The sequence below is a fragment of the Chamaea fasciata genome, unplaced genomic scaffold (assembly GCF_029207755.1).
Source record: "Chamaea fasciata isolate MVZ Bird 193981 ecotype frontalis unplaced genomic scaffold, bChaFas1.0.hap1 SCAF_3, whole genome shotgun sequence".
Lineage (NCBI taxonomy): Eukaryota > Metazoa > Chordata > Aves > Passeriformes > Sylviidae > Chamaea > Chamaea fasciata.
Window position 1 is genome coordinate 26623470 of NW_027094088.1, and position 25102 is coordinate 26648571.

The window sequence follows — 25102 nt, forward strand, 5'->3', positions numbered from 1 at the left end:
TTTTGCCAGATGCCTTATTTAGCTAGAGAAAATATCCCAAGTCCTAAGACATCCTCTCGTTAGGCAACATCTCCTATCAATTACACTGAGCCTATGAAAAGTAGAAGAGCCCATGGTGGCTTCCTTCAAGGCCAGGGATGTCCTAGTTGGGAGCCACACAGCACACAGACAAAGCTGTCTTCAGGGCCAAACAGCAGCGCTGACCTACAGTGTTTCTGCAAATCTGCCACTAACCTGCAGCTCTCTCCTCCCTCCTCATTCCCCTGAATATTTCCATTTGGATGCCCATTTCTATGACCTACAGAGATGGTGTGTTTCAATAAAATATGAACATGACTACATTAACTTAAAGGTTGCCTGGGGCATTACTCAGAAATCAAACTCAGGCAGAATGTGCTCTTGGTCCAGCTTTGGGAATGCAGGAAGGTGCTTGGGATGAAACATGTGCCCTGGGGAGCTGCCCTTTCAGCCCTCCCTTCCCACCCATCCTTGCCATGTGCTCCCTAGCAGCCTTGCTGGAAGTACTAGGGCTGATTAGCATCTAAAGGACATTCAGATCCCGAGCTCAGCTTAGGATAACATGCCCAGAGTGCCCTGGCAAAAGAAAAGTTCCCTTCCATCTCCCATTGCATTGGCAGGCTAATTACTGTGAAGAAAGTGGTGTTTACAGGGGAAACCTGGTTGCGCAGGGCAAGTCCAACACAGGCAAGCAGGAGAAGGAGAAAAGATGTGGACACCTTGTCACAGGACAACAATCAGGAAGTGCCCAGGCAGTTGTGCTCCCCTTTACTTGTGGCCATTAGAAAAAGCTCAAGGCAATGACCAATGCCTGCCATTTGCTCACACTGCTAAACAGGAAGCCCTTCCTTGATATATGGAGCCTGGGCACTCAATTAAGGAAAAACAAAATTAGTGATGGGAGATAGAGGAAATCCAATCCTGGGGTTTGGATTTTAGACTCAGCCATCCAACAGCTGTATAACCCCAGCAGGGGAGCTGTGTCACTGGCCTTAGGGACAGTGATAAAAAAGGGAAAGGCCCTCCTAGGCCACATTCCCCCCTATTGCTCTGCTCCTCCTGTACCCTGGGAATTTGCATGCAGAAGGAAGATCTACCAGCCCTTCTGGAGGCAGCGCTCCTTGCAGTGGCCTGCACCCTCTCCCCAGCATCATAATCTATGTAGGGAAGGAAACACCACTCACTGCAGTGCCCTGCATCAGTGAGACACTCTGGCAGAGGTTTGCTTATTTTCACCTGTGTGTAAAGGGGTTCATAGATGTCCACACCATTGTCCTGACTGTGGGAAAGTATCTCAGCTCCCCGTTTCCAGATGAAGCGGGCTGGTGGGTTGGAGTTGACAGTGCAGCGGAGGAAGACGGTCTTCTCCTGGTAGAAGCTGCCACGTACATCGCTGATGGTCTGGTGAACGGTGAGAACAGGCTCATCTAGATCTGGAAGGGAGGTAAGGAGGGTCGCAGCCACTGTTAGCAAAGCTTGGTCTGCATGTACAGCCTGCAGAGCACAGATGGTGCTCCAGGTACCATTGAGTACAGGGGAAGGTCCCACACTTGTGTATCATGACAGCTGCTGATTTAAGAGCTGATCTGAGGGCAGGTAAAACAACCAATATCTAAAGGGAACAGACAGGAGAAGCCAGAATTCTCCCGCTCACCACACAAACCTTCAGGGAATAGAAGGCAGTCTCTGGCTTGCAAATCACCGTGCAGTCCTCAAAAAACCATCTGCCTGCCACGTGTGTCTCAGAGGCAGTAAGCTGCCTCACCTTCCCCAATGGCATCCCTCTAGACAAAAATCACCATTTTCTACTTCAGTGAGAGGTCAGAAGGATCTGAAAAAGCTCTGTTCCATCATAATTTCTGCATTTTCCAGATCCCAAATCCCTCCTGAAATCTTGGGGCTTAGCCCATGTCTGTGAGATGTCCGTACAAATGACATGATGAATCTTCAATACAAGGAATGTAAGTAAAAAATCAGGACAAGATCAAGGAGCTGAGTTGGAAAGTCTTCTAGACAGTGCAAACCTCGTGGGGAATCATGGGAATATGAGATGCAAAACACTGTAATAGGTATGTATAATTTCTCTCTCTTCCTGTTAAATACCCTCTGTGTATTTTCTTCGAAGCCTGTATCAACTGTCCTTCTTCAGCCACTTCTAGTCACTGCAACTTCCATTACCCCTCCCTAAACTGATCAGATTCTTCTGTTCTTTTTCTTTACAGAAGATGCTCCTTTCAATTTCCTTATTGTACCTGCAGCAGATATGCAGCCACCATGACTGAATCAATGGTTGTCAGTGGCTATACTTGCAAGGACAGAAGCAATAGCCCTGCAGGGAGAGGATTTTCTCCATCCACAGAGGGCATACTGCCCCCCCACAGTTGTCCACCTGCTAAAAAGGGATGATTTTCTTGCAAGTTTCAGCACGTATCAATGTTTGAACATCAAGGTAGCATGGGTGACACCTCAGAGGCAGTGGATCTTTCTCGTCAAAAAACTACTTTGGAACTGAGGTTTAAATATAAAGATCCTTTTTGACAAGAACCGGCCCTCTGAAATGGAAATCAGTACCTGTGTCTTCAAGTATGTTTTATAAGACACCTTTTGAGCTCAAGCTGAAGCAGTTCTATATTTTCAGGAGCGTTGTGACCCTATCTTCAGCTGCCAGGAAACCGAGGTACTTGTACCAGTATCCTCTTGTGCTGCCAGCATGATCCTCTGCACATGCTAATGCTCTCATCACCTCCTGCCCTCCCATGCCACCTAGTTCTCACAATATTTCATTTTACAGATTTGGAAATATGGAGATCTGACTTCCAGAAAGGAAGAAGGACACAGGGATTAGTTTCTGCTAACATGTCATCCAAACAATGTATAGTCTCTTCTGAATCATAAGTGTCAACTTCTGGATTCACGTCTTTTAATGAGCTCTGTGCTCAGCAGACAGCAATTGTTACGCAACCTGAAATTTGCCTGCTTGACCATAGCTCAGAGATATAAGTAGAGTCATTAATGGAATAATGACAAGACACAAAATATATCCCAGAAAAAATATTCTGCCAAGTGAAAAACACCCATGGCTGAAGGAAAACACATGCAGATCGGGAAAAAAAAGTCTTTTCTCCATACAATGCTGTCTTCATGTGGCCATAGGATGACTGAACATCAAATTCTTTTGGACCAGGACTCTGAACACAACCTCTCCTCTTTTCCTCCTTCTTTGTCCTTAACCCTCCTTTATTTGTTCAAACTTCATATGAGTGATTCTGTAGCTACCATCCTTCTGAGACTGTTTCTCTGCAGGTAAAACACTTCCCTCACTAACCAAAGAAGCAGCTCACCACTCCAGTCTTCTTGTTTCCAGCTACTCCCCAAACAAAAAAACCACCACCTTCTCTTTGGTTGCTAAAACTTTCCTCCTTTGAATCCTTCAGCCTTCTTTTGTAGCAGTCAGTTCTAGGTCTAGCTCTCCTGAGAAAAGCTAAAATAAGGCCTACAACAATGTGTATGTCCTTGGTGTATGAGTAATGCCACTGATGCCAGTGAGCTGCTCAAATGATAAATTTGGCCCAAGGCTGTTCATGGAGATGATCACATGGGATGTTCAATGCACAATAAAAGCTTGTAAACATTCATTCTTTTCTTTTGTTTACTTTCTTTCTCTCCCACATGGAAATGCTCAGAACAACAGCTGCCTCTCTGCCAGTATCTAACCAATACTTTGAAGCCTCACTGATGCCCACTTGGGGCAGAGGAATATCATGCTACATGGGTTAGTGTTTCCAGCTTAATATCCTCTTGGCACCAACGATGTTCTCTGTGCAACCTCACTGTTGAACACTAAAAGCATGACTGAGGACTAGCAGCAGCTGTCAAGGACACCAAGGTACACATAAGGGTGATTACTTACCTCTAACTACAAAATGGGATGCAGGAAATAAAGGGGTTTGGTTTTGGTTTTTTTTTTTCAAATTCTGGTTCATTCAGCTGAAGGTTGCCTGGGTGAGCGTTCAACAAAAACTGTGGCTTTTCCCATGTGTTCCCTTGTACCTACTGCAAATACTAGCAGAAAATAGTCTCTCCTCCCCAAAAACCAAGTGAGCAGAACAGAGGTGCAGTACCAAGTCCATCTGCAGAGTAGATGTTAGTATGAGAAAGCCCTTGGCCACACCATTAGCCCCACAGTTCTACAGGTCAGAGCTGCATGAGGGACCACGGGACACTACATCACTCTAGCTCCAGCCTGCACCGCAGGAGCACCCTCAGGGCATGAAAAGATTCAGGGCACAATCCTGTTCCTAGAGACACAAGCCCTGGCAAGGTGCCACACTGAGCCTTGAGAAAACCAAATATCCTTTGCAATGGAGAGTTATCATATGCCTCCACCACATGTAGGAGAAGAAACAGGCAGAGAAGCCAAGCAGATCTAGGGTGGGTGCCAGAACTTCTCTAAACAAAGTGATGCAATGCCAGTGAAAAAACACTCATCCTATCCAGTGGCTGCTGTTGAAGAAATCCATTCCCACAGCCTAGATAGGATAGTGCCCACACTACTATTCCAATAAAGGGTAGGGGAAGGAAGGAACAGATGGGAGCTACTCCCAGCCATATAGTATGACAGTGGATCATGAACCTGTCAAAAGCTAAGGATGCCCAGGTTTGTGGCACAGTTTGTGAGAGTCACATCACAGTTGGGCTGGACAGCAGGATTAAAAGGAAGCAGTCAGGCAGCAGTTGCTGTCAGCAAAAAGGTCTGCCCAGACTCTAGGCAGGCACTGGGGTTTTGAAGCTTGGAGGTTGTTCCACTGACAGACAACCACAGTGCCCTTCAGCTCGGAAGGAAGGACCTCCTTGCTAGAAAGAATGTAGAACAGCTCATGACATGTTCAGGGAGAGATTCAGCTGCTTTATCATACTTTACAACCTTTTAGCATCAACCTCCTCTCAGATGAGTGAGGAGAGGTATTTGGTGTTAGTTGGGCTGGAGAAAATTGGAATAGTGGATAGTCAAGGACCGTGTAATGGTAATCTTCTCTAAGAGAGCAAAACCAGTTGCCTAGATATTAAATCTTGGATTTCTCCCATTTGGGCCTTATGGAGTAAGTTTAATTTCCCTCCCTTTTGACCACAGCAGCCCAAGAATAAACATTAAGTCCAAGAAAAAAAACATGAAGAGAAACCCTCAAAACTTGAAGCCCAAGGTGGAAAACCACCAGCAGCATCTCCAAGACTCAAGAAGGATGGGTACCAGTCAGAGAAATGTTCAGTCACCTTCACATTATGGGCACTATGACCACCCAGGGCAATGTTGAGTCACCTTCACATCCACCCTACCACAGCTCAGCCTCCTCAGCTGCATTCCAGAGTTTTCAGCTCTGTTTCCAGCATGCTACAGAAGCAGCAACACTGGGAACAAGACACTGGTTTCAGGAATGCCCCCAACATCTGGGGCACTACCAACTTCAAGAGACATTGCTTGCTTCAAGCTCTGTCAGCTTCAAAACGAAGATGAAGAAAGCAGAAGCCATGCCCAATGCTCCATCCCAGACACATGCTAGGGAGCCCTATCAGAGACAGACATCAGGACACCTAGGTAAGAATGACTCACAAGGACAGCAGAGCTATATTTTGCAGGGATGGATCTAATCTCCTAGGCAAAAAAGACACTGGGGAGACCACACCAGTCCCTCTGCTCCTGAATCAGGTGCAGGTGGCCCTAGGGCAATGCAGCTCCCTGCTGGCCCCGCAGCGAGGCAGAGACATGCAGTAGAACTGTGGGAAGGTCTGGGTTGCCGCTAAACGACTTACACTGCACATCTACTCGAATGGACTTGATGGCAGGGACCCCAACCCCATTTTCTGCTTTACAGTAATAGCGGCCCCCCTGCAGCCTTTGGATCTTCTCAATCCGAAGGGTCTCGTTAAGCACTGACGTCTCTTGGAATTTGTCCGACGCGCTGCCAGCAGTTTTGGTCCATCTCACCTGCACAAGAAGAACAAGAGAAATTAAATCAGGGACACATAATAGAGATCCCAAGATTCAGCAGAGCTCCCTTTGCTGCTCTTCCCCCTCCTCCATAGCTACTTCCATAAAGAGGTCATACAGCACCACCAGACTTAGCAAAGCTCAGCAACTGATCTCAGTATGTCTCAGTAGCCCAGCTGCTGGTACTGGTCCATTGCCAATTCCCACATCCATGAGTCCAGGATAACTCAGACACACACTGCATGTTTGCCACTCCTGCTATGATCCTTCAAACCCAGCAGCTTGCTCAGTTTTATGCCACTATCTGCACAGCAGAGTACTTTCAGCATTCATCCTTGAAACCCCATGTGGCTGGTAGGCCACGACACTACAGCAGACATCAGCTCACTGCTACAGAGCTTTTACTGCAGTCCACACTCATCTTTTTCTGGACAGCAAGGCTATTTCTGCTTTTTGCTCTTCCATGAGTGAGAAAAAGCAGTTGCTATCTGACTCTTGCCCCTTTCCCACTGGGAACCCCGTGTATTTCTTTTTTGTAAGTCATCCTTTTGCGTACACAAGCTTTTCCACTGTTTTTAAAGATACAGGGGGAAAAAAAAAGAAAAAAATCCCTTCAGATTTCAAGCCACCTTTTCATTTCTTTGTTCTTATGTTACATGTCTTAAGATCCTGGCTTGCAGGGGTAACAGAGCTGCATGAAATTCCATGGTGAGTGGTGGCAAGAAGACAGCAATCCCAAAGACTGAAGGGTTTCTCTTGTGTCTGGAATGAGGTATAGCCCTCGCAGTGGCGGTACAAGCTTCCCCCTTGTTTTCTGCACTCCACACAATGAAAGAGAGAGACAGATTTTCTCAGTCCACTGGTTTCCTATACCTGAAACTTCCCTTCTAAAGGCTGCTGACCACTGGCCTCCTGCTCTGGGACAATTTAGACTCTGGAACTGAGATCCAGCAAGATCAGCCAGCAGAAAGAAGAGATGCTTTAATTGAGCATTAGACATAGAGAAGATCGACCAAATACCTTGGTCACTCTGTCAGATTTTGCCTAAAGCTCACTGCCATCACCTATTCATGCTGATGGTCTAGAAGGAGCAGGAGTGTGTACATCCCATCCCAGAGCACCAGGCTGAGCAGATTTTTGGAGCTATCGACCATGGATTTATTCAGCCTTTGTAGGCTTATGAAATTGTCTGAGGGCCCCAAGACTCTAGGAATCTCCTGTTTTGAAGGACACTTCAGCCAGCTCTTTAATCTTTTCAATCACAATCTCATTTTAGTATTTTGGCCACATTTTCATGCTTTAATGACTGGCTGATAGAAAGGGAAAGAGAAGATTAAACAAAGGTTAGGATAAGAGCTTAGCTGGGGAAGAAATCAATCCATTAGGAGGGAGGGCAGAAATAAATGCATGCCACGTTTTATATGTGCAGGCTCCAGTCTCCCTGGTCATGCTTGGTTCTAGGCTCTGGTTGCCCCCTGTGCAGGTCTGGGCAACGACAAGCCAGAGTGTTGCCCACTAGCATGCTGTCTGCAACAGGCTCTGCTCCAGAAATCTCTCTAGCTACTCAAGCTTGAATCCCTGCAACCTGCCACGACCTTTCCACACATTCAACAACCTTGGGCATGGCCACTACTACCAAATTCCCCATTTCTGATGCATACGGGTATAATTTGCCCATCGCTGTCACAAGCCTAGGCTGGTTGTTTTTGCTGACTTGGCTCAGGTAATTTTATTTTTATTGTGGAAAAACCACTTGAAATTCTTGCTTTGTCATCACCTCGTCACCAAGTAGCTCCTCACAAGCAAGCCCACAGAGGCATTGACTGGTGCAAGAAGATGCATGGCGTCTTGCCACAAATATTTTTGGCAGGACTGAGGAACGGGGCCAAGGCATGTATCACATGTGGCTCTCCTGGGTGTACTCTGGCACATCCAGCCTTGCAGCATGCACCAGCAGCCACTCCTACCACACTCCGTCGCAGAGCTGGCAGAGACATGCTCTAGGCCAGTACCTCTATGGACATATCCACACTAACACTGAACCACCCAGCTTATGTATCTGAAGGGTCCTGAGGTGGCTGCACGGGTCTGAGGCTGTGTAAACCTCTGGGCACCCCAGGTAAGGACTGCAACCATTAGCCAAGCTCAGCTTTGTACCTTCCCATAGGACTGTGTCTCTGACCAGGGCATGGATGTGTCCAGTGCTGCAAGTCTGACTCTGCCTCTGCTTGGTGGCCACAAAGGAACGAACAGCAGGCTCTATGCAGGGCTCATTGAAGTGCACTACCAACAACTTCCCAAACTCCCCCAAGCAGCATTCCCTTGGCTGTACATCCAGAGAACTTGGTCTGGATGTACAGATGCAATGCCTAAGGCAAGCACGTATGGGAAGCATCTTCTAGGATGTTCCTACTTTGTAGTAAGAGGGTTAAAGATTTGAGATTTCAGTTTGGCCTTTAAGTTTTTGGAGGGACTTCACGTACTGAAGACAAGTAGAAGGTCTTTGTAAGCTTCTGCAAAGCTTTGTGGACTGTTTTCCACGAAAGCAAGATTAAATGCTTCATAGCTTAACAAGCTAAGTGCTTGCAGAATGGGGCATCCCTACCCGAGTCCAACATGTAGGAGAAAGCTGGACACCCCATTTCCCACAATTCTCCTCTATGTGGAGACTACAAACAAGCGCCATGGGGGAGCACGGGTTACAGGCGTGGGTGACAGGCAAGACTGAAGGCTTACCTGTGGCCGGGGGTGTCCTGTGACCAGACACTGCAGGACCAGCGTGTCCCCCTCCCGAATTGTGTAAACGCGTTCACTGATGTTGTCTTCCTTCACCACGCATGCTTGCCCAGCATGGATGATTTGGGCCTGAGCAGGAGCTGTAGAAAGGAAAGAAGAGGTAAAGATGGAAACGAGCAATACTCCATCTCCTTATGACCACTGCTCAGGGTGGTTTCTCCCACCTCCTAAGCCACAGAGCGGAAGAAACAGGCAGTTCTGGGAATGAGTCACAGAGGTCTTAGAAGATATATTATTAAGCAATTTTCCCCATTTCCTGAGTGACTGATATAAACTAGTATTTAAAAACCACTGGTTCTGTTGGGATGAGCAGCTTTAGACACTGAAAAGCACAATATGGAGCTTTTTTGTCGTGGACCCTCCTGCATGGATTGAGGACTAAAAATTTCCTGCTGTCATCTCTCCCAGAAAGGAGTATGTGCAAACAGCTATAGCAGGGACCTGGTCTAATCACAACTGCTCTATGCCTCTCTAAAATAAGCCTGATTACTATGATTTACCTTGCAGGGGGCTGGGATAACTATTGAGCAGAGTCAGAAAGGGCCCTGAAGCTCTGTACAGCTATTAGCACACATCCCTAGAACAGGCATAGCACACACTGCAGGAAAAACAAGTCTTTCCCATATTAAATAGCAGCCTGTCTCAGCCCTGAGCCAGGGGAAACAGCCTCTGCAGGACCAGAGGACCCCATAATCTGCAGGGATTTTTCCACCTACAGCTACTAATGGAGACAAATTACTCCCAGTCCAGCTAGGAAAATCGGTGAAGACCAGTGCAGTGGAAAAGTACATAAACAGAAAGTTTCCAAAACAAAGTTATAAAATGTCATGACCCCAAACAGCTCCTATATCCCACAACAGCCCTGATGAGAAGCAGGAAGAGACAAGCTCTAGTAGAACAGGATTTTATAAAGAAAAAAAGCCTCTGCTCTGAAATTCTGTGCAAACAGCCTTTGGCTCCCTACTCCAAAGCATTTGTGTGATCAGAGAAGTGGCTGAGATGAATTGAAGGTAACTGCACAGCCCAGCCACACACCTTCACTTGTTTGAGGGGGAAACTCCAGTTGTACTTCAAGACACAGAGAACCGCACAAACATGTCTACGAGTTGGCGTCTCACTGACAGTCCCCTGGGGTACTTAGCTTGCTAGAACGCTTTCAGGCGACTCTGGAGTCACAGCTCTAGCTCCCATTAGTGGAATATAACAAAAATGAACAAACCACAGAGGAGATGATCAAAGGCTTTAAAGCAATGAGCCTTAGAGAGCCTTCCTAAACAAGAATAAATTTTGCACAACCTGTTATAGCTGAACCAAGCACCCACTTTTTCCTGAAGGATAGTTGAGCTTCAAAGACTGTCTTTTTAAAATTTATTTGCATTCCCTTGGCATGACAAAAATGCCCTAGACCAAATCACCTGGGCAAGAGAAGTGGTTTTTGCTGGTTTAATCCACCAGCAGTACAGAGAACAGGACAAGCTGGGCTCAGGCAGTGGAGAAGATCTCCCTTTGAGATCCACCTTTATAAACTGGTGTCACCACAATTCACTGACCAAGCAGGAGGGACACGAGAGTGGACACAGGGCTAGTGGGAAACTGCCCTTGCTGCTGGGGCTTTATAGCCTGCCGTGGCCACCCAACATCCAGGCAGCAGCACTGCACACACAGCAAGCCAATCTCTCAGTTTTCCACCTCTTCTGTCTTTCCAGCATGGTGGCACTTTGTTAAAATCATTATTACTCTCCAAACTGTTGACAAACAGAAGCAACATGTCTATTTGAATAATCTGATGGCCCAAACATGGACAAATCCCTCAGCCTCTACTGCCTTCCCCTTCTGCAGGCCTCCCAAGATGCCTGCATTGTTCAGGCACCATGGAATGCCAAAACTCACTGTTTAAGGCTTCACTGACACAATGGAGCAGAGGAGTGACCTTCCCCTGCCTGGATGGCAGAGTCTTGTTGAACAGAGGAGAAAGCACAAACCTGTTTATGTGCTTACACGCATCTGTGTGCTTGTGCACACATACATGTGTGGACATACACGCAGATATGTAAATACATTAATACATTAATTAATGTATTTTATCAGGAAAAGACATCATGAATGCTTGTCAAGCCAACAGTCGCAGGGGAGGAATTCAGAAGCCTACAACCTTTGCTAATACACCTTAATACACCTTAATCTAAATGACAGCCTCCTGTGCCGTTTCAGCCCTCAGATCAGTTTTCCACAGATCGGCCACAACACCTTTAGCCCACTGTACTGCAGAGCACTGCTTACAGGGCTGAGACACAGGATGTGATGCTGATAGATCTGTGCTGATTGAAAGAGAGACTCCATCCCTTCCTATCCTATGCCACATTCCCCCAGTCCCCAAACTGCACTGCCTGCATTTCAGCAGGGCCCTGGCACCCTGAAGCAGCAAAGCTCTGATAACCTCTCTTTACAGTCTCTGGGCTGCATTTTGTGGCTCTATTCTCCCTTTGCAAACATGACCTTGCTGTACGAACTAATTTCCAGACACGCCATGGAGAATCAGAATATTGATCCGCAGCTCTAGCTCCCAGTTAAATGTTGCTCTTAAGTTTCTCTACAGTACTCCATGTGGTACACAAAGTGTGCAGTGCAACTTTCACTCTTCCCTTTGTCTATTTCACTTCCATTACTTCACCTGTGTTGCGAAACCCTTTTCTACGACCTGTTCAGAGGCGCTTCCACATGAAGAACTTCCACAGAAAAAGCATTAGGTAGAGCGGTACAGGATAAGAAGGCTTTTGTGCAACTATTCTGGTGCCAAAATACCTTGGTGTAATTTGCTGGCATATCCCTGAGTTTGAGAGAAATATTATTTAAACGAATCCTTATAAGGCACCAGAGTACAACAAAAAGCCCTGGGGATAAGCCCTGGGTCATCATCCTGTCCTCTTCTCCCAGGTTCTCCCTGGATACACTGAGCTGTAATGAGGCTTGCAAGCAAGGGTATACACGTCTGGCTTTGTTCCCAGGTGTCTGAACTTCGTTGTGTCACCATCACTAACAGCCTTCAGCTAAATCATTGGAAAGGGACATCACTTTAAGAGAACCTCCACTGCTTAAGCGGTAACATTTCTCTGGCAATAACAGCACCAGGTCCTCAGCAGAACAACCCCTACTTTTTATGCTTTAAACCCCACATGAACCCAGATCTCTCGAAAGGGAACTCAGAAAGCTTGGGGTTGTCTTGGAAAGAAAAGCACTTGGGTGGTTGGCACAGGAGCCTGAGACACTGCCTCTGGTTTGGTTATAACTTGGCATTAGTAGGTGGGGGCTGAGCAATGAATGAACCCAGGTCTTTGGGGACTGCATTAAGTCACAAGATGAGGCTTGGGAAGGTCTCTGCTTCAAGCTCAGCCTGCAACAGCACACAAAGGCTGGGAAAGTCACCTCATGCTGTATTACAGATGGGTGGAGAGACAGCGAGGATTAATTGCACTTTTAATGTGCTTGAACAGAAAGAATACATTATTGTTTGACATAATCCCATGTCTCCTGGAGGATTTCAGCATGCAGACAGCTTGCACACTGCCAGCACAACAGGACAGCAGGACCATGCCTGTCAGAGTAACAGTTTCACAAGAGGCCTTTAGGAAGGCAAAGAAAGGCTGGAGATGAAGAAGTAACCACAGCCATTCTCAGCGGTGCTCCACACAGAACAACTCCTGAACAGAGACAACCTCCCCTGTTGAGCCCTTCTGGGGCAGAATCCCTCACCTCAGGCCAGCCAACCCCAAAGCAGAGGTCCAGGGAAGACCTCTGATGGCCTCTATGGGGGAAGAAGGTACAGACTGTTCCCAGAAATTTTGAGGGACAGAGGTATCATCACTTCTATTCCACTTTCAGGTAAGAGATCAACTTAGGGAAGGCTCTCAATACAAAGTCCTCTAGAGAAACTAGGCCAGCCACATATTGACTGTCAGATGCTTTAGAAGGGAAAAAAGATCAGACTATGAACATGCAGCATTAGGCCCTGCTCAGAAAATGGCTGGTCTGTAATGCATTTGGCCTCTGCATCAAGATTTCCTACTATGCTTTCACTTGATATATTTACACATTAAAACAAAAGGAAATTGAAGTGGATAAAACAACTTTATTCCCAGTGCAGTGTACTGTACAATGTTATTATTACCATAACCTGGGAAGTTTATGAGACTCTTGGTGCTTAGAGGTTGCTAATAGCATGAAAATGTAGAAAAGGAGAGAGAAATGGTCTTTTGGAGAGGACTGAGTCATCTGTATTTGGTTCACAGGTCTAGCTATTAATCTTCTTGAACCTCAGATCTCATCAGTAAAATGACAACGATGAGAGCTCCCTCACAGAGAGGATGGTGAGTGACAGATACTGCACAGGCACTCCCTCAGTCACTGTCAGCACCCCCAGGGGCAGCTGCTCCCTGGTTTTGCAGCACAGTACCTACCACACTTCTGCTGCCTTCTCAGCACTCTAACAGCAACCATCACTGTTTGACTCTGCCCCACCACTCTCCCTGCCATCAGCATATCCTGCTGAATGCCTCAAGGATGAGGAACGTTTACCTCCAAAGCTGCTGGGCCAATACCTGCAGCTGAACGCACAGGGGCACCGAATCTCACCTCTGCTACCATCCTCCTCCAGAGTGGGGAGAGAGGGAAACTGCACCTAGAGATTTCCTTTCCCTCAGCCTGAATCTACCACCCTGCTTTGCAAGACAAGCAATGATCTTCCATGCATCCGATGCAGACATAATTCAGCCTCTTCTGCACATACCCCAGGCAAAGAAGCCAAGGTCCTTCCCATTCCTGTTCACAGGCTCCCTGGACTCACACTGCTTAGTTACACTCAAATGAGGCAGGCATCAGCTGCTAACCTGCAGCTTAAACCCCTTAAGAACCTGTCTGTCTCCTTTCCTCACCTGTCTCCTCCTGAGCAAGCGGCATGTAACAGATATATCTAGAAGGGGGGTCCCAGAAATGGGAAAGCACACAGTATTTATAGACCATGGTGGGGTTGAATAAACATTTCACTAAGGAAATCCACATGTGGAATTTCTTGCTGAAGAGAGACACTGTCAGTATCTGCCTCTGCAGGAACTGCCCTGCAGCACTGTTGGTTACAGACCATACACCCACGGGGCAGCTCTGGTCCCCAAGGCGCTGCTGGAGGTGGCGTTTGATCCCATCTGTTCATGAAATGCACAAATCTGCTTAGAGAGCAGGGGCACACAGACATGGAGACCTGTGAGGAAGGGGTCGTCTCCCCCCAGCAGAGCACAAAGGAAAGCCAGCACAAAAGGAAGAGACAAGAGACCTGCCAGCAACACTTGGCAGCAGCAAGGAAGGTCTAGTACACTGGGAAGGGACTGCAGGGGCAGCATCCCGATGGCCAAACAAAACACCCTGCGCTGGGAGGGCATGGAAACTGCCTTGATGGGTGCTCCAGCACTGCTCAGCTCATCTCATCGATTCCTCCACTAGGGATGAAGACCACAGGCTTTGCTGAAACTTCAGACAAAACAAATTAACCAGGCCAGATCCAACCCACAATGCAGGTCACAATATCGATGGGCCATTTGAAAAGGAGAATTCACTGCAGCTTGAGGACAATTATGGAAATAATAATACACAATCAGTGTCCATTAACACTGTCAGCAGGGCTGTGGATCAATATTGTATTAATGGCTGAGGAAAAACCAGCCATACCCATCAGTCAGCAGTTAAGACCAGCACAAGAACAGAGGGAGAGGAGGTGGCGGTGGGTGGGTGTAATAGAGCTCAGGTGTTGGATGTCTTTGTGCAGCCTGCACAGGGGAGCCCATTTTCCAAACTGAGTGCCACCACCATTTTCCAAAACGCATTCCCTGGCTGCTTGCTCAGGGGCCTCCTTCTTCTCACCTCAACCACTCACAGCCTCTTTGCCCAGTGAAATGGCAAAGTGAAATGGCAAAATTTTTCCCCGTGAAGGGCAGCCCAGTCCCTGCAGGGAACTTTCCCCATGGTAGGTGCTTAGTGGAGTTTTGTCTGGTTAAACTCCAACTTTTAACACAAGGCCAGGCTGGTCCCCCAGCACAGAGTGAGGCAATGCAGAAGGCCCAGGGATAGCTGAGGACCAAAGCATATCCATAGTCCCGGGTCTTCTCCCACTCCTTGGACTTCTGTCTCATCCAAGCTCCTCCTGTTGATTCTTCCAACGTCATGTGCTGCCTGGGCAGCTCTGTACTACCACAGTACTGTCCTAAACCAAAAGACTTCAGGAAGCCCTCCCTGCCTGCTGGCACTAAGGGTTCCAACCCCAAACAAGGCAGATCTCCACTGAGGCTCTTTGGGTCTCATGCCCCAATATTTTCACTGCAGCTCAAACCACATATGCTAAAAAAAAGAAAAAAAAAATCTGCTTACTGTACACCTGGCCTAAATTTGCGGTGGAAACACATCGTATTTCAGTAGCAAAATGCCTCTGACTCCTTTGGTGTTTGTACACTGATCCTGATTAAAACACAAACATCAATTCACCCACAAATAAACCACAGTCACTCACAATATATGCAGAGAACCAGGTCTAACTCCACACAACACTTCACAGCTACTCTTGAGCAAGAAGAAAAAAATAAAAATAAAATTTTCAATGAGAAGTGCACAGAGAAATGACAGAGGTGTGGAAAGTAATCACAGAACACAAAACTTGACTACTTGAAATAGCATGGGATTTTTTTTTTCACTTGGAAGAGACCAAGATTATGTCTTTACATCTCTGTCTGATTGCAACTCCAGAAACTGAGTTTCTTTTTGTGAAGCTCAGCCAGATCATTTCCACAGCTTTAAAATAACTTTTTTTGCTTAATCAATGTCATTTCCTTGAAGTATCTCTATAATTTTGTTTATTTTAGAAAAATGGCAGCAACAAGATCATGTGAGATGTCATGAATAGCAGGTACACCCCCCAGCGACTGCAACACCTGCTCCTGAGACCATTGTTCAACTTTAAACCAAAGCAGGATTATGTGCTTTACTAAAGTATCAGTTACCAGATCATGACTGATCACCTCAACCCCCAACTCCACTGCCTGCAGCAGCTCACTAGCTTTCCTAGGTGTTCCCAAAATATTCTCACATAGGTCCACCTAACTGCAGAGTGCTAAGTAGAAGAGCAAAATTGATCAGCAACTTTGTTCAAGAATCAAGTAATAGATGTTACACACAGAGAGCATTATGGTGGTATAAACTACATTACTGCCTAACTCACATGCCTGAGTGGAATTTCTACAGACAACTCAATGCCAGCAACATGAAGTAGCTTGCCTTCAAATCTTTAGGGGCTCCAGATACAGTGGCAATCAGAGCCTGCACCTCAGCAACACTTTCCCGGAAGATTCCAGCTTTGGTTAGGAAATGAAAAAGCACGCCTGTCTCATAATGACCCTAAAAGGGACTTGACCATCTCTCCCAACCCACTTCCTGCTGTGCCAGCTACAGAGCTTGATCTGTGTCTCTAAATATTGGTGCAAAATCCAATGAGCCACAGAGCCACTCTTGGATGAGGTGATGCTACCAAGCTGATCGCTCAAAATATTGCACATTTCTTCTCTGGTTGCCACTTAAATCTCCTGAGCATTTTAGGGGAAAACACAAATCAGGCAAGCAGCCTGGGGGAGAAATCCTCTAACCTAGAAGATATAGACCACAAACAGAATGATTTGTTTGTCAGCTTGTAAAATACCCCAAAATTAAACAGTCCAGTCAGAGAAAAAAGTGCTACAAAGAGAGGAATTCAACTCAACATGGGAAGCACAGGCAGTTGTTTATCTGATCCTTGTGCTGCAGGAATAGGTGAGTACTGCAGGACAGGTGAGCACCAGGCTCCATGGTAGGTTTGATCATTTGTCTCCGTTATGAAAACTCCCACCAGGTCTGCACTCCCCTGAGCCAATCTCCAGCTGCTCCAAGCACCCACCACACTCTGAAGGGCAATGAACAGCTTCAGGTATCCAGAAATACTGCAGATCCTCTGGCCTTTGGTTTCAGCTTTCACTGCACCCATCCCTAGGGGCCTCTGAGTAGCCAGCTCACCAGAGAGCCAAGGGGTAGCTCAGATGGAGATGCAACTCACACTTCTTTTCTGCCTCTCTGTCACAGCATGCAGGAGCCACTGAAGCTGCATATGAAAATGCCTTTCATAGCCATGCTGCAGCTTGCCAGCACTGGTAGCAAAGTCCAACAGATGATGTCCTCACCATCTGCTGCTAATAACTTGTGCAGGCAAATGGGCTTTGTCTGAATGGTCCCAAGGGCTTTACCCTCTCTCCCTTGAATTCAAGATCAGCTCATTTCTGAAGCACCACTGGTGCTGCTTCTTCTGCTTTTTCTCCCTTTTTATACTTTGAACCCCTTTGGTACATGAGTGACTCTTCAACAAAGAGGTCCATGTGCACAAATCTTCAAACCAGAGTACTTTGAAACTCATCTGTTGTTTTGTGGTTGGATCATATGACATAGGACATAAAAGGAGAAAACAACACAGACACTTCGGTCTTTCAAAGCAGCGGAAAAAAAGTCAATTTGCTAATCATCTGTCGACTAGATTAGCAGCAAAGGTGCATGAACTCCAATCAATGAGTAACTACAGGCTCCTTTTCATATCAAAACCTGAAAAAATATCAGATGACAGCTGTTGTTCCAAATCATGAAAAATAAGGCAAAGCAGAGGTAGTGGTTTCAAACTGGATTCCCCAGCTAGTGGGACACAGGGGGAATGCTTCAGACTTTGCTGGTGAAGACTCCACCAGAGTCACACCCACAAGCTAAAATCCACTCTAGAAACACAGGAAGAGATACGAATTCAAGGTCCAGGTATACTAAAAACAAAAAGAGAAGAAACAGAACAAAAACCAAACCAGTATGCAATCAAAGTACGCTATCAGAAATTGCATAAGAATAGGAGCATTTCCATGAAACACCAGCTGATGCTGTTCAAAATGCTAAACCCTGAGGCACAAATTCTTCAGTGCCCAGGTGGAAACTGGAGGCTGGTGAGCAGAAGGACTGGCAGGGAAGAGCTGTTAAAGGAGAGCACTTCTCTCTACAAGGAGAGCAAAAGGGAATGGTGTATGATCAAGGCTGCTAGCCCCAGAGAGTGGGTGTGCAGACATGGGGCAGCAAAGCAAGGCACTACTTGAGTGACTACCAGGTGCTCCAACTCTCCCAAAGACCTCCCCATGTACATAACCAAAGCTCCACCAGTGCCAGGAGAGTTTCTGTAGAGGCACAGAGCTCTGTGCAGACCACAAAGCCCATCTGCAAAGCTGGGTAAATACTCAGGCACCAAATCAATGCTAAATCCTCACCTGTCACAGCTCCACTGCTTCCAGGGCCCCATCCAGACAGCTCACAGTGAGCTGGGGATGTGAGGGCAATCACGCCATGATGGCAGTGCAAACATTCTCTTCACACAGGAGAGGAAAGATTCAACAAATGGCCATGTTTACCTACTGCTATCCCCATCTTCCATGGAAAGCAAAAGGCTATTTCAACTGTGAAACAGAGAGCAGGAGGGGGGAACAAGGGAATGAGAGCAGGAGAGAGTGGTAAGAGCCACAGAAAAAAAGCTCCACTGAAATAAAATTTCACTGAAAGTGAAATTTTAGAACAAAACATAGAGAGATATGGAAGTATAAACACTACCCTTAATTCAACTATCTAAACCTAAATTTTACTACTGAAAAAATGGTGGGCAGCAGGAACTTGTCTCTGTCCAAAGCTCTAGGAGCAGCGGTGCCCATCCCACATACACCCCAGGTCCTCTGCTGAGCTCCAAGCCACTTGGTGGGACAGGACAGGCAGTCATGGCATCAACCCCAGCACAACCACTCACTGGCAATCCTGGCAGAGATGCCAAGGACCGTGGGGACTGCAGAGACTTGGCACCCCTCTGCCAGGTACCCATCTGCTCCCAGCAGGATCAAGGATTGGAGACAGGTACTGTTGATGATACATAGAGGTTGCTTGTCACACAGCCCCTCAGTGGAAAGAAGCCTTTGTGCTTGAATGAGTTCTAATGCAGGCCCTCACAAAACACTGAAGCTTTTACCCCCCAGGCAGTGCTGCTAAGGGGGAAAGGGCTGCTCTGCGCTCTGCCATCGTTGGGTTGGGTGGAAGTCTAAAGCACAGCCAGGGATCAATCCATAGCCAATTCCAGTCTACAATGCAAAGGCCAAACTCCACCTGAAAGGAAGAGTGAGAGAGAGCACCAAAAGCAAATGCCAGCAAATTGTCAACAGAACTGAGGCAACAGCGGCTGAGTGACACCCCTGGAAATCAAGCCAAGAAATGTTTTATCTTGACAGCATCTTTTATGTCCCTGCAGTGCCTTTGGTGAGCAGAGTTCTAGAAAGTCCCTGGTACTTTCCCCCTTGAGTACCAATAATTAACAACCACAAACTGGCAGACAAGAGAGCAATTCCCTCTGGTTCCGATAAGAGGAGCTGACATCTCTCTAGCCCCAGCCACCTCCATTTCTTTATTCTCTTTGTTTATTGATCCTTTTATGCACATAATGCAAATTGACATTTAATAATTCAGCCGAGTTAATGGTGCTTAAATATTAAAAGGCTTTTCTCTTTTAATTAGCTGTAACAAAATAGGCAACAAAGGAGTGCTAGATAGATGCCATTTAAAATACTCTTGTTCAAGTTCCTTGGCATTTTTCTAGGGCTGGAAAAGAATAGTTCAACGGAAATTTTGTACAAGTCTCCTACTCTCACCAGGAAGGTAACTAACCAATAGAACCATTTCCAGAACCTTGGATCCACAGAGCATATTCATCTCTGTAAGCTCATTGTGTTCTCTGTCTTCTCCTCTTAATAAAGACAGAGGGGAGGGGAAGGAGGGGCAGAGGGTTGAATGAAAATCCTTCCCCATAAGAAGTGCCAGAACCCACATAACATGTTGCAGATGCGAATGTAGAAGCCTAATATATCACTGCAAGACCTGCATCCAGGTGAAAACAGAGCTAAAAGGTAGGAGTGCACAAAGCTATTTGCAGAGTTACAAACAGCACAGAAATTTTGAACTATTCCCTGGGGTAAGAATAGCTTATTCAGAAAATTAATTGAATAGTATGCTGGGAAAGAAAATCCCATATATAGCAGGGTAAGGGAGCATTTATTTCTCTTCTGCTCATTATGCCAAGGGTTCAGAGTGAGAGGGAAAATACATGGTATCTTTAAATATCAGTTCCATCTCAGCTGGAGCCCATGGCAGTAATACATCTTAGTCATAATGTTGCTGGTGTGAATCACCATAACTGAAAAGACTTGGTATTATTTGGGGTGTTTGTAAGTGTGCATACCTCCTCTCTGAATTAGTGCTCATTTGAAGTTCTCAATTGGTTTGAGTTTGGGATAATGATTTCCCACCTAACCCAGAGGAGAACCACAGAGTCATAATAATGAGATATAGAAACTGTTAATAACTTAGTTTAATTACAACCTATTTTCTTCAAATTTAGCCTAGACATAAGATTTCAATGAATTCTAATTACATGCCTTGTTTGAAGAGCCTATGTTATTACATTATTAATTCCAGACAAAGAAACAGACTGACAAACACTGAATTCCTTACTGAGGATACTTTAAAAAAATTAATCTTAATTCAAGTCAATTAATATATTGACTTGCAAATTCTGTGCAAATTCATTCTTTGAAAGAGGACTATGCATTGTAACTCTGTAGAAGGTAAGCTGCATTTTTCACACACGAAAAAAATACCGAATTCCCAGTATATGTGCAAAGTTGAGTTCACCCTTACCACCAGATCTGTTAGGGGCATCTCCACAAAACACGGAGTCACAGCTCTGAAGCTGACAGGCAGGACATCATGCCAGAGGGTGTTCTCACATGCAAAGCCACCCACAGATTCTGGGATCATGGGAAAGGGCAGAGCACTGGTCCTTCTGTCCAGAAGTGACAGGTGTGTGCAACACAGAGAGCCCTGTTCACAACCAGCATCCCCCCATGCACACAGGAGAGGGCAGGGAGCACATCTGAGACTCAGCCCATTACACTTCTATGACTGACTTTAAGGTGGCGAAATTCAGGTGCAGGAACTGCCACTTAATATCCCCGTGCACACAAAATCTAGAAGAAGGTCTTCTACAACCCTCTTGGACTCTGGTTACCCCCTGCCCATGGCTTCGGCAGAACATGAAGAACCCATCCTAGCCTCTGTAAGGCTCTACACAGGGAGCATTTTCTGTCACTCCACATCCACCACATGCAGCTCATGCACTGAAATACCCTTGACAGCGTAACAACAGTTTGCATTGTTTGCCTTTAACAGAATATCCATCTACTCCTCTCCAGCTGTGCAGCACATCTGGTCACACTGCCTCTCCTCACTGGGCAGGTACTCCTTACTCCAATTTTCTGTTTATTGCTGCTCAGGAGGCTCAGGAAGTGATAAGGGAGTAAATGCCCAGTGGACAAGTGGCATCTCCAGGCATTTAAAGAGGCAATAAAACACAAGTCCACTTCCAGCCTCTTCAGTTCTGAGCTACCACTTTTGGCCTTCCACAGTTGTCAGGACTTAAAGAATGCACTCTCAGAGCACCATCAAAGAAGGAAGTTTCCTTAAGATAAACCACCACAACGGGCTCAGATGGGAAATACGAGGGTGTTAATTTCAGGCCTAGATGGAGGTGAAAGGTTTGGAATTGGCACAATGGACAAAATTCCACCACACGCACTGGGGGGAAAGTGTAGATTGCAACAACAGGAATATGCCAGGCCTGGTGATGTAGATCTGGGTAGCCTATCTGGACAAAAATTCCCATTATGGCAAACTCTGAGAAAAGGAAGCAGCTGCTTACAAACATGCCATCCCAAGTTGTGGGAATGGCACATACACTTGTGACCTGGACTGTATAAAAGAGATACCTCCAGAAGAACACCTGGGGACTCCCACCACCAAAAAGACCAGCAGCAACCCATGTGGCGGTGACTATAAAGTGTCTGTCTCTCTCTAACACCCTCCCCCCTGCCCCTTTCTATCTCTCTTTCTACCTCACATTTACTGTTAAATAATATCCATACTATTGACTTTGACATATGGTCTTGTCTGCACCTTAATTTGGGCAGAGGCATCTTTTAATAACGGACCCTAACATTATTTTGGTGTGCCATAACAGTATTTTCATGTGAGAAGTGGGATAATAACAGTAGTGTCCCTTCTACCTGCAGCTATTCCCAGTAAGATGGGGCTACACCCTGGTTATACAGGTGATTAATTAACTGGAGCTACTGTGATTAACTAACACACTACTGGAAGGCTGTTCCAGCAAATGGGATGAACTTTGGGTCATTACTATAAAGAGCTCTCCTCAACCACAAGTGCCAGATGTTGGCCTCAGGAGCATCTCACAAACCCTGCAAAATAAGGGTAACTCTGGCAATGCCACATCCTGGCTGTTCTGATGGAGTTCATTCTGACAAACAGCTGCAGCCGCTCAGACAATCAGAGTGAGGGAAGAAGAGGGGGGTAAAAAAAAGGAAAATTAAAGTGGATTAGCAAAGAGTTTTGCAAAAAAAAAAAAATCTGATTACAGCTGCAACACAGGGAAGGAGAAGTGAGACAGGCTGATGATGGCTTGGCTGTTTCCCATTGAGAGACCAACAGCAATGAACTTAGCAGCCAAAGTTCCACAAAGCAAGGTTATGAATTCATTACTCTGCATCTGTGCAGAGTCAAAAGATCGTATGAAACACCAGAGACCTGCAGAGGAAATTGGGAAAGCACTAATCCACATGGGATAGTGTTTAATATAACTTCTCAGCTGGCTGACTGCACAGGGGGTAAGAACAGGGATTAATTCTCTACCCAAGATCATGCATTTGTGCAAACATTGTTGAGCAGCTTGTTCAACAGGGGACTTGGGGACTAATGCAGCCGTATCAAAGCAGCCAGGGTCTGGCTGACAGCTTTGCAAAGCAAGTGAGATGATCTTTGACATGAAGGAAATAAAGCTATGAGAGACTAAAATGCTGACAGGCACCAGCCTCAAAGCTGAACCATCTCTGAACAGGAAAGCTCTTTAAAGACTTTTGTTCTCAAGTTCTCTTCTGCAAGGGAAAAAGCTTTGGCCTACTTAAGCAAGGCCAAGGGCAGGCTAAGACCTCAGTATGTTTTGAAATCACTTATCCTCAGCTCCATTTGATGTTTTCTTGATACTAGTAAGAAATTTGACTTTATTTAAAACACTCCTGGTCCTTCAGCTGCACGTGGAATCACACAAAGCAGTCCATCCCTTGGAGAACAAAATGGTCCCTTGGTCTCTGAAGGGGACAGGAGAAAAGCAAACTTGCACAGAGAGCAAAATCACAAAACCAGCCTCCTTTCTTCAAAGACCTCAACCAACCCAGCCTGCTGCAGAACACCCCAGGACGAATGAACACAAAACAAGAGAGTGTGATTCCAATTTAAAAGACCTGCAGAGGGAAGGATGCACAGCTTCTGAAAACGTGAATTTAGTGGAATTTCCATCCCTTAGATAAGCAAATCCTTTGTGCTGCCCATCAGGCAAAGAATTGGTTTAGTTTCTAAAATCTAGTTTTGCCTCCAGTTTCAGTCTACTCCAATTTTGCACTGAAGGTAAAGATTCTGGATCTGGTTATGCCCCAGAGGAGCATCCCTCTCCAGCAGTCCAACAGACTGATGGCTGACAGGGACTGTGAAGCTATTTCCCAGAGTTTGTCCCACAAGACATGTCACTAACCACCAAGGCACCACCAGTCTGTTTCACTGAGATGGGCAGCACACCTGTCTTGGGGCATTTCGAAGCCCAACGTGATGAAAGTTTCTTTGGTATAAACTTTGGGGAAATGACCAAGAACCATTTTGAGTCTTGCAAACTATTTTTGCTAATCCTCATCTGGAGGGACAGAAGTTAGCCTGGACAAACTTAGGAAACTGGCCAGGGCATAAAAAAACAAGTCTTGCTCCTGCAGTGGGTACAACCAGGACTGCTGCTCCTTCCACAGGCCAACAAGCTAAACACCCAAAAATGAGCCACTGTCATATCTTACAACCACCATGCCTCCAGACTTCTCTCCCTGTTTGATCATATCCTAAAACATGTAAGGAACAATAGGCTGTTATCAGCTTTCTGTGCTTTCTGTGTTGATGCCTGCCATAGAGGAAGCAGAAAGTCATCTGAGGTAGCTGGGGAGCTGCTCAATACACTTCTAAGGATTTCATTTGCAGCAGCAATGTTCCAAACCAGCAGTCACCATTGAGCACTGATGTGAGCTCTTCAGGATCCTATTAATCTCAAACTACCTCAACTCCATCCAGGAGACACAGCATCCTGTATTTTTGCTCACTTCTATGGACCAACGGTCTTCAGATTACAGTCTTCACCCTCTACCACTCTCATACATCCCTGCTCAGCCATGACACCAAGGAAGACAGAGTGAGAAAAAAAAAAACCCAAACCAAGAATAACCTATAATGAGTACCTAGTAATTGTCTTGATGTGTGACTTTGGGCAAGCAGGTTCTGCCCTCTTTGGTGCATCTTTGTCTCACCACGTGTTATTTAAATAACTGCACTACCATACCATGCAGGGTACTTTAAGGCTTGTAAGTGTTTATACAACTTTTTGAAGATGCAAAAATCATATAAAAGCTAAGCCTTAATGTGGTTATTACCTTCCACACAGGGGGGTTATGAAGCCTTGTAATAAGTGTTTGTAAAGCAAACCTCTGTTATCGGATGAAATGTAATGTGCTAGAGAAGTGTGAAGGATTAATATCCTCAGTAATCTGATGTGGGCTTTACTGTTCTGTGCAACACTTAAAAATAATTAAAAACAAATCTAAGCTGATACTGATAGGAAGGACGAGGAAGCAGAGACTGATGTATGTGAGGACAGACCACTCTCCATTAATTAAGCCCAATAGTATCTGTTTCCAAGACACTGCCAAGTATTTTCTTGCCTCTGGTGCTAATCATGCATTCAATTAAGGCTGATTTTGGGTAACCAGAACTCTCGAGCAACTCAGAAACACTTTCAATGCAGTGAGAAATACCAACACAGCTAAAGCAGCACAGCTGTGACCCCACAACTTTTACACAGGAACTGCTGCCTGACGTAGGCAGTAAACAGGTGAGATATGCTCAGAGACCTAGAAGACAGCTGAAAGAAAGCTGTAAACCACAGGGTCCTAGTCCCATCCACCCAAAGTTCTGGTCTCCAGTCAGCAGTTTAGAGGTGTAGAGAAATTTCACTCCTGAGGCTGT

The 25102-nt window shown here is 45.9% G+C and overlaps 1 protein-coding gene across 1 annotated transcript in view; it reads right to left on the bottom strand.

Annotated features, from left to right (window-relative positions):
* Nucleotides 1–25102, bottom strand: part of MDGA1 (MAM domain containing glycosylphosphatidylinositol anchor 1) — a 139715-nt gene that overhangs the window by 83018 nt on the left and 31595 nt on the right. The window contains exons 2-4 of the mRNA XM_066180403.1: nucleotides 8741–8880; nucleotides 5827–6001; nucleotides 1255–1451 (exon numbers count right to left, since the gene is read on the bottom strand). Coding sequence (XP_066036500.1) covers nucleotides 1255–1451; nucleotides 5827–6001; nucleotides 8741–8880 — 512 coding nt within the window. The remainder of the gene's footprint in view (nucleotides 1–1254; nucleotides 1452–5826; nucleotides 6002–8740; nucleotides 8881–25102) is intronic.